Consider the following 10,153-nt stretch of genomic DNA (forward strand, 5'->3'; position numbering starts at 1 on the left):
ATGCTTTTGGTCAGCCTGGAAAGAAGGAAGGGTTTAGTCAAGGAGCCCACCAGGGTTTTGGGCAGGCTGCAAAGGAAGGAGAGAACTTTGGCCAGGGGATTCACCATGCTGTGGGTCAGGCTGGGAATGAGGCAGGAAAGTTTGGTCAAGGAACCCATGGTGCTTTTGGTCAGGCTGGGAAAGAGGGAGAGAAATTTGGTCAAGGAGTTCACCATGCTTTTGGGCAGGCTGAAAAGGAGAGAGAAAAAGTAGTCCACGGGGTCCACCAGAACCTTAGCCATGCTGCAAAGGAGGCACAACAGTTTGGCCATGCTGCAGGGCAGGCTGGGAAAGAGGGAGGGAAGGTAATCCATGGTGTCCAACCTGGGGTCAACCAGGCTGGGAAGAAGGTGGAGCATTTTGGCCAGGGAGTTCACCATGCCATTGAACAGGCTGGAAAGGAAGAGGAAAGAGTGGCCCAAGGGGTCCATGCTGGGGTCCATCAGGCCGGGAAGGAGGCAGAGAACTATGGCCAAGTGGTCAACTACGCTACGGGGCAGGCCGAAAAGGAGGCAGAAAAAATTGGCCAAGGTGTCCACCATGCTGCTGGTCAGGCCGGGAAGGATATGGAAAGGTTGCAGCAAGATGTTCATAATGGGGTCAACCAAGCCAGCAAGGAGGCCAACCGGCTGCTGAATGTAGGTGAACAGGGGTGGGGAAACTGGGGAAGAGGGGCTGGGAGGGAGAGATCAAACCCTTGGGATATGTGGGCAGCCTGTGTAGGCTTCATTGGCCAGAGAAGCTTGGGAAGCCACATAACTGTGTTCCCCCTCCCCCTTTTCCTTCTCTCTTACTAAGGAGCTGGTGATTAGTGGGTCAGATAAATTAAGCTATCTTCTCTATAAAGCCTGCTTTAGATGTGTGCAAAGACCCAGTCCCACCATTAGGAAATTACCCTCCTACTGAAGGGCTCTAAAGTGAAGAACTTATAGTCTTTCTTGGAAACAGGAAACTGTTCTCAAATCAGAGCTCTCAACTGCAAACAGAACAAACAAGCAGAGTGCAAGAGTGAGCATGAGGAACAGTTTTGAGAGAGGAGCCCCTGAGTGCTTTATCTCTGTAATGATCCTCTAAGGTGGCTGGGATGAAGATGCTGACTCCCTGATGCTCAGATAAGAAAACCCGAAGCTCAGGGGAATTGTTAAGGTCATGTGGCCAGTGCTTAGTTGGAGAATTACAGGTTGTGGTTCTTCGTCTTCCTCTACACTGCCTCATCAAGGGAGGCATTGTGAAGGCTTTCTCTCATTTCTGTAGGGGGAATACGTATTAGGGCCTAGATGAGCAGAAAAGAAAAAGGCACCTAAGTGGGAACCGCTTGGGGGATAGCAGGAGGCTGACTGTATATCTCTCAGTTCCCCATTTTCTCAGTCATTGGATGAGCCCATTGTGGAAACATTTAGAGGACTGGCCTGGGCCTCATTGCTCACAGCCACATCTCCTGGCAGGCCAAGGAGGGCTGGGTAGGGAGGAAGCACTAGTGAAGAAAGAGGACCCTGAGCCAGACCACCTGAGTGGAGGCTGCGGGGGGTGGTCACTCAGGTGGGACTTGGGAAGAACAGCAGGGGTTGGGGTGCAGCTGGGGAGACACTGCTAAGTGATGTGGTGAGGTCAAGGACAGGGACTGGGCTTGAGAGAGGGTTGAGCTAGATTGTGCAGAAGGGATGATTTGAAGTCAGGGTTGAGGGTAACTGTGGTCCTGGGCGCTCGGTGGCTAAGAGTGTTTTCCCAACACCAAAATAAAAGGTGTTCTCCAAAGGCCAGTCAGTGGGAGGCCCGCATCCTTCCCATCCCTCACACAATTCTCACAGCCTTTTGGGCTTTGGATTTTCTCTCTGGACAGAGAGTGAGGTTGCAGAGTTAGCCTGTGCCTCTTCCATCCAGCCCTAGTCACGCTAAAGGGGAGCAGGTCACTGGGTAAAAGGAAGCTGGTAGACCTTCAAAGGCAGAGGGCTGGTGATGACTCTCTGGGCTTTGTTCACAGGGCTATCAATACGGCGCAGTTACCGGCCGGCCCGGAGGAACCACAACCACCACAGTAACATCTGGAGTAAGTCTTCTGGGTGTAGCATGGACGAGGGACTGAGGGGATAGGGTTGGGGGGCTGAGGAAGCGAGGAGTGGATGGTGATGGGATGGGAGCTGACGACTGACCTTTCCTCCTTGAATTCTAGGCTTCGGTCATCAAGCCTTTCATCAACTTTTTGGGTCTGTGGAGAGTAAGTACCTATTTTCTTTCTTTCTTTCTTTCTTTCTTTCTTTCTTTCTTTCTTTCTTTCTTTCTTTCTTTCTTTCTTTCTTTCTTTCTTTCCTTTTTGTTGGAACCAGGGATTGAACTCAGGCCACTGTGCTTGCCAGGCAAGCACTTATTCCACTGAGCCATCTCCCCGGCCCCAACCTGTAGGGTTTCTACTTTCTGCCCTTTGTCCTGGGAGATGATCTTCCATCCCTTTCCCATGGCTTGTTCGGGACAGCTTCTCTGTGGACAGACCCAGTCTCTACAGAGACATCCAACCTGTTCTCCCGGCTGGCTCCTCCCCTTCATCACTTGCTCTGGCTTTCAGCTCTTGGGTTCGCTCCATTCCCCCTGAGGCAAAAGCAGCTGGCAGAAACCTCCAGGGCACTTGCACATCAGGGAGCCAGGGAGGGAAGGGCTGCTGAGCTGTCTCTCCACACACCCTCATGGCACCTGCTATCTCTTCTTGGATTCTCAGTGGCTGGCTGGCTGGCTTCCCTCTCTGCCCTCCTGGGAGCAGCTCTGTAAGCCCACCCCTGCTGCCTTGTGTCAGTGTGCTGGGCAGTGGGCATTCAGTGCTCTTTTTTCCTGGTTGAGAGGATAAGGTTCCTGGGAACTCCTCGTTCTCCCTCTGGGCCCAAAGTCCTGCTTCTACCTGTGTACTTAGTGTATCTACTGATGGAGCTGGGGGCTCAGGGTTGAGGGCATGTCATATTCCCATTCTAACCTCGTGGCTGGGCTGCCTGCATTCACTCCCTCTTTCCTCTCTTCCAGAGCATCGCCAGCATCATGCCCTGAACTGATGTTCCTGTTCTCATACCTGCTGAAATGACCTGAGGAGCTGGGGGTGGGAGGAGAGGTTCCTGGAGTCCTTAAGGAGGCTGTACTGAGATTTGCAAATAAATGTAACCTGCTGTCTTTCACAGTGTTGCGCTGTGCTCTATAGAGAAGGGTGGGAGTAATGGGTATAGGGGGGTTTGCATTTTCTTTTTGTCCTATGCTGGAGGAGCTGGGGTCTGCTACACCGAATGGACCAAGGTGGAGATTTCAAGCTGACCAGCTCATAGAGGGCCACCCGGGGAGACAAGCCATGCTTTGCAAGTGTGCAAAGTTTGTGCTCAGCATGGGGAAGAGTGCCCATGGAAGAAAAGCCACTGTTGGCCAGTCATGGGGACATGGGCACAAGGGAGAGAACGGGGGTGCCTCGGTGGAGAACAAGTGGGTAGCATTCTCATTCAGGGGGGCGGCACCCAAAGAATAACAATAGTAGCTTGTTTTTATTGTATAATGAAATTATGCTGGGAGCTTTAAATACATGGTATAATTGAGTCTTCCTAACCACTCGGTTAGGTAAGAGGACTGCTGCTGACCTCATTTTATTGCCAGGCATGTGGAAGCTTGCAGGACTTATAGACGAGACCAAGTTTGCATGATCAGGAAGGTGAGGGAGAGAGCTACCGTTCTCCTTGGCATGATAGGGATAAGGAGAGGGGACAACGACACAAAGGCAGAAGATACACTCATGACAGGAGGAGGAGGGTCTCTTCACCAGTGAATGAATGGAGACAGAAGGCCTGGCTTTCAGATCCATGGGCCACTCAAAGCTCAGAGGGTCACAAAAACGACCTCTGTGTACAGAACCCTGAATACTACACACAGTACTCACTACTGCACGCAGTAGTCCAGCCCGGCATGAAGGCCCTTGTGACCACTTAAGACTCCCATCATTGAGAAGCAGAAGACAAGGGTATTAAAAATATACCATTGTCTGGAGAAGGAAACTGAGATTTGGTAGGGCAAGGGCACAAGCCCTGAGAAAGTTGCAGGCCTGTACCTGGTTCCCTGTCTACCACTAGAGTCTGGCCTCTTGCACTTTTCCCCAGAACCTCTCCGATTTTCCAAGCACTGGGAGGGCGCTGGTGCCTTGTTCCTATCAGGAGCAGTGTGAGGAGGCTGCATACTCCTTCCTTCCCCCAGGGGCCATAATTTCCTCCTCTATAAAGGCAGCGAGGTATCAGTAAGTATGGACTACAATCATTGCTTCCAGCTCCTAAGTTACATGGATCCTGGGACTAAATCTAAGAGGCGGTGTTCTTGCCCTTGGGGAATTTAGCCATTTAGGGAGACAGGCATGTGAACGGGACACAAAAACAAATGGAAAACAATGCACCAATTATTTAAGAGAGCTAAAGGACATAGGAAGGAGAGAAGGACCTGCATTTTTACAATAAACAAGAGGTCCTTGAAACTATAGTCATTGTCCTTTTCCTTATTCTGTAGAATACCATCATTTTATCATGTTCATTCCTTCCCCCTGCTAGTGATATTTTATCCTGAAAATGTTTCAAAAGGGCCAAAGAGATGGAAGAGTTTTACAGTGGACACCTGCATCCTCCACACATAGAATCTACCTGGAGCATTTTATTACCCTGGCTGGATCACATGCTATACACCCAGCCACCTATCAATACATTGTCGTGCCTTTCTAAGTAAACTGCAGGCATCCATTTGCCATCCCTTACCGAACAGAGCAATTCATTCACAGCAGAAACTCGCCGAGGGTCTGTTCTCTCCTGGACTTCCAGTTCACATACCCTGGAGGAGCCCTTACACCCTTACTCGACGAGATCCTACAGTGCCTGCTTTTGCAAACGGCAATATTGAACAGAGCTTGTTCTTTTGTCGAGTAAAATATTTCATTGACTTTATTTATATGTGCATTTTCTTGCTGGGTTTGCTTGGAGTGGAGTTAGAAACTCAAAGTACCAAAGAGATATGAGATAATTCATCACGCTTGTGTATGCATACCTGTGATGGTAGTGGTGGTGGGGGTCACACCTGAGAAGCTTCTGGAAAAGGCAGGCTTTGAGCTGGCATTGAAGGGTAAAGGAAATGCTAGGACTGACTTCTTGTCTGGGGGCCCATTCTGCTGTCCTCTCTGCTAGGAAAGTTTCTCTTATTTCTCTGTCCCCCAGACAGACTACTGCTTCCCTTCAGGTCATCTCGACTTTGACTTCTCAGGATGAACATCTTACCTGCTATTATCTCTCATAGCACCCTAATCTTGTCCTTCATATTGCTTATGACAATTTATATATTATATGGCAAATGTTATTCATTTAACATTCACTCCCCCCACTAGACCAAGAGGTTGGAGGGGTGAGGTCAAGGCCAGGAAAAAATGTCTGGTATTTGAGAAGCTGGCTTGGGCAGCCTTGGGAAAGACAATGGAATAAAGGTGGGCCAGAAGTGGGCTACTTTGCCGAGAAGGGTGGAACCAGGCCAGGGAGCAGCAGAGAGGAAGGACCAGTTTCTGCAGATGTGGAAGAACTCAGAGGGGAGTTTGGGTGGGACTCTCACAGCTACCTTTTATTGAGTGCTTACTAAATCTGTGCTAAGCACTTACAGGCATGATTCATCCATCCTCGCAACTAGCCTATGAGGTAGGTACCTCACTGACGGTGGAACTGAGCCTCAGAAAAGGGAAAGTTGCCTCAGGCCACCTAGCTAGTGCGCTGTGGTAGCAGAGCTCTTTCAAGAGTACTTCCTGATAGTAATCTCCGCTGGTGAGGTTGGCTGACCTGGGACCCTCAGCAAGGGAAAAAAGCGTTCCTCTAGAACTGGTCCTCTTTAAAAATAGGTCTCTGCTCTTGGCCTTTTCAGGACATGAGGGTGCTTGTGTGTTAAAGTTAAATGGCTAGGGGCCGGGGAGATGACTCAGTAGAATAAGCGCTTACCTGGCAAGCACAAGGGCCTGAGTTCAATCCCCAGTTCCACCAAAAAATCAAATAAAATTAAGTTAAATGGCTGCTGAGAAAGCACTCGGACAGTATCAACACACCCGGCACTGCCAGGAGCACGCACTGTGTACCTCTGCGCACCAAGCTCTTCCCTGAGCGTTTCACACGTACGTACTGGAGCTGGGAATCCTCACATCCACCCGCCTTTACAGGCAAGGAAACTGTTGCACAGGTGGGTGAAGATTATACTAGGAAATGGTAAAGTTGACCTTGGACTCAGGCTCCTGGAGAAGTACTGTGAATACTGTGAGGCTGCTGGTGCCAGTCTGAGTTGATAAAGAGAACAGAAGCATCTCAGTGAGATTTCAGGCCTTATCTTCTCATGATACTCGGAATCCAGTCTCCATCTCTCCCTGAAGTTTCCTTCTTGGTCTCTGTATTCCCCAAACCTCCTGTTTTGTACTCCAGAAGAATTCTGTTAGCACCTGCCTCAAAAGTCACACTATGCATTCAAAGAACCAGCTCTTTAATTAAATGATTTATTTTTTATTTTATTTTTATTTATTTATTTATTATTTTTTGGTCTTTTTGAGACAGGGTCTCACTATGCAGTTCAGTGGCCTTGAACTCACTTTGTAGTCCAGGCTGGCCTCAGACTCACAGCGACCTGCCACCACTCCTAGCTGTTTTTTCTTTTTCTTTTTTAATGTATTTAGGGCAGGGTCTACAGGGTCTCATGCCCAGGGTCTACAGAGTCTCATGCCCAGTCTCAATTGTCATCTCAGCATGTCCCCAGGGGCAGGACTGGGGTGGCATGGCAGGCCTGGGGATTGAACCCCAGCCCCTGTAAATGCTTGCAGATGCTTTAATCCGCTGAGCTATTTAGTCGGCCTTTCTTTGTTTATTTCCCCCCCTGGCCGGAACCAGGGATTGAACTCAGGCCCTTGTGCTTGCCAGGAAAGTGCTTATTCTACTGAGCCATCTCCCCAGCCCCTTCTTTGTTGATTTTTAATGTGTGTGTGTGTGTGTGTGTGTGGCCAGCTCAGCCCACCAGGGGGCAGGGCTGGCTGGCATGTGGTGCTGGGGGATTGAACTGTGGTCCCTGTGCTTTGCTAAGCTTGTTCTAAGTAGGTGCTTTAGACCACTGAGCCATCTCACCAGCCCCCTCCCTTCTTTGTTGATTCTTTAAGGTGATCTTCTATTTGTAGAAGTGGGTATTGAGATCCCCTACTATGCTTGTGTTGATGTCTATTTGATCTTTTATGTCCAGTAGTGTTTTATCAAGTTGGAAATGCTAGTTGCATATATATATTTAAAATTGGTATCTCTTCCTATTGTATTGTTCCCTTAACTAATACATAGTGACTTTTTTGCCTGTTCTGATCAGTTTTACCTGAAAATACGATTGCTACTTCTGCTTGATTTCAGAGCCCTGGTGCATGGAAAATTGTTCTCTAGCCTCTTGATTTTTTTTTTTTTTTCAGAACGGGGGATTGAACTCAAGCCCTTGCACTTGCTTAAGCTTGGTTTTTTATCCAATCTGTATGTCTTGTAGCTGGGGAGCTAAGGCCATTTACACTGAGAGCTTTGAAAATATTGACATTTCTATTATTGTGCTATTTTTCTGTTTTTGACTCCTTTATTTTTCCTCTATATTTAATTGCTCCGTTTCTAGACAGCCAAAGGATACAATAAATAAAGTGAAGCAATATCTACAGAATGGGCAAAAAATTTTGCTGACTACTTTTTTTGACAGAGGACTAATGCCTAGAATTTATGAAAAAATGAGACACCCCCCAAAAAAAAATCCAATCAAAAACTTAGGACCAGCAAGATAGCTCAGTGTAATAAGTGCTTGCCCAGCAAGCACAAGGTCCTGAGTTTGATCCCTGGCACCACCAAAAAAAAAAAAAAAAAAAAAAAAAAAAAAAAAAAAAAAAAGACAACTGAAATGAATAGATATTTCTCAGAAGGAAAAGTACAAAGGACCAATAAACATATGAAAATGTTTATCTCTGGCCATTACTAAAATGCAAATTAAAACAGCCCTGAGATTCTACCTTACTCCAGAGAAAACAACTATCATCAAAAAACCAAATAATTGCAAATGCTGGCCAGGCTGTGGGGGTAAGAGGCACTCTTCTATATTGTTAGTGGGAATGCAGACCGGTACAACCACTATGAAAACCAGTATACAGATTCCTCAAAAAGCCTAAAACTATAAATGCCATTCAATCCAGCTATTTCTCCTACCAGTGTCTTCTTAAAGGAGTTAATGACCTCATACCAGTGATCTATTAATATCCATTTTTACAGCAGCACAACTCTTTATTTATTTATTTATTTATTTATTTATTTATTTTAGTGGAATTGGGTATTGAACTCAGGCCCTTGCGCTTGCCAGGGAAGCACTTATTCCACTGAGCCATCTCCCCGGTCCCCAGCACAACTCATAATAGCTAAATTCTGAAAGTAGCCCCCTGTTCAGATAAATGGATAAAGAAAATGTGTCATTTATACACAATGGAGTACTGCTATGCCATAAAGAGGGATAAACTTGAGTCATGTGCAGGCCAATGGATGCCCCTTAAGACCCTAATTTTTGGGGTTGGGGAGATGGCTCAATAGAATAAGTGCTTCCCTGGCAAGCGCAAGGGCCTGAGTTCAATCCCCAGTTCCGAAAAAAAACCAAAACATAATTTTCAGTGAAATAAATCAGACACACAAGCGTAAATATCACATACTTTCTCTTATATGAGAAACCCAAAGTATAAATCATAAAAATGATAAGACAACAGGAAACAGGGAGATAGTTCTTTTACGGAAGGGAAGGGGATCCAGGGAGGAGACTGGGAGGACAGAGGGAGGAGAATAAAAGTAACTAAGAGAAGTTAAGGACATGTACCTACTCCTCTACATTTGTGTAAACAGCATGCATTGCAAACCTAGGCTAGTAAAGAAAAAAGCCAAAGTACTTGCAATGCTGCTCCAAGCCCCAGCATCTGGATCCTTTATCTCTGAGGCCAGCTCCTCACATGTCCCCTCCACGGCAGCTCTCAATGTAAGAAGGCTCCTGTCTGAGGTTCTTTGCGCTGGTTGCCTCTTCTGAGAATAGTCTATCCCCAGATAACCTCATGGCTTACTCTCTTCTTCCTTCAGGTCCCTGTTTGTTAGTCACATCTCATGCTTTGATTTTTTTTTTTTTTTCACTACGCCACCATGCCCAGTTTCGGTGGCTGACATGGCATGTGGTACCAGGGATAGAACCTGGGTCCTTGCACTTGCCAGGCAGGAGTTTAGACCACTGAGCTATTTCCCCAGTCCCATAGTCACATCTCAAAGATCCTTTCCCTGACTACCTGTGGTAGATTGCCAGCTGGTGGTCAACTTGTTACACCCAGATGAATTAAGCTAGCATGGGACTGGGTATGGGAGGCCCACCTGAGGATTGTGACTGGCAGCAAAAGAGGCAGAACTGGAGAAGAAGAGAGAAGCTGTTAGGGATGCTGTTTGGAGCTGCTGGAAGCTGTTAGAGGCTGCTGGTTCTCTTGCGCTATTCTGCTGGGTGACCTTGTCCTGCTGGCTTTCCTGGTGAACTTGGCTGCTCTCACTGGTGGAGGAGCTTAGGACTTCGATGTCACTGAGAATGGTTAGGGTTCATTTTGGGGGAACTCTGGTCCTCACCTTGAGCATCATTTCCTGGCTCAAGAGAGGAAGATGGTGCACTGCTCAGTCTCCTGGAGAAGCTTGTCACAGTGGTCTTCCTGATGGGATCCCAGCTGTCCTCATCACTGGAGGAGCTCAGGACCTTACTGTTGTTGAGGACGGCTGTGGTGCTTGCCTTGAGAATTGCTTCCTGGCTCCAGCTCGGGTCCCCCAGCCTGCTAGCACACATCCTTCATCCTGCTGGCACAGACTTCCTAGCTTCCACTTCTGACCTTTGTGCCTTCCCAGCACAGATCTGTGGAGCAGGCCTGTGTGAGACATCGTCGTGGACTCTAGGCCTCCAGGTGGACTTGTAGGAGGCATTGTTATGGGCTCTAGGCTTTCAGCTGGACTCATGCAGGGTATTAGGATCCAGGCTCTCAGCTGGATTCTTTGGTCTTTAGTATGTGGATAGATCTTCCTGCACTGTTTTTTTT

The 10,153-nt window shown here is 47.6% G+C and overlaps 1 protein-coding gene across 1 annotated transcript in view; it reads left to right on the top strand.

Annotated features, from left to right (window-relative positions):
• Nucleotides 1-3,142, top strand: part of Sbsn (suprabasin) — a 4,453-nt gene extending 1,311 nt beyond the window's left edge. The window contains exons 2-4 of the mRNA XM_023721625.1: nt 2,021-2,086; nt 2,210-2,254; nt 3,046-3,142. Coding sequence (XP_023577393.1) covers nt 2,021-2,086; nt 2,210-2,254; nt 3,046-3,069 — 135 coding nt within the window. The 3' untranslated portion in view covers nt 3,070-3,142. The remainder of the gene's footprint in view (nt 1-2,020; nt 2,087-2,209; nt 2,255-3,045) is intronic.
• The last annotated feature ends 7,011 nt before the right edge of the window (nt 3,143-10,153 follow it).

Source organism: Octodon degus, unplaced genomic scaffold (assembly GCF_000260255.1).
Source record: "Octodon degus isolate 3935 unplaced genomic scaffold, OctDeg1.0 scaffold00083, whole genome shotgun sequence".
Taxonomy (NCBI): domain Eukaryota; kingdom Metazoa; phylum Chordata; class Mammalia; order Rodentia; family Octodontidae; genus Octodon; species Octodon degus.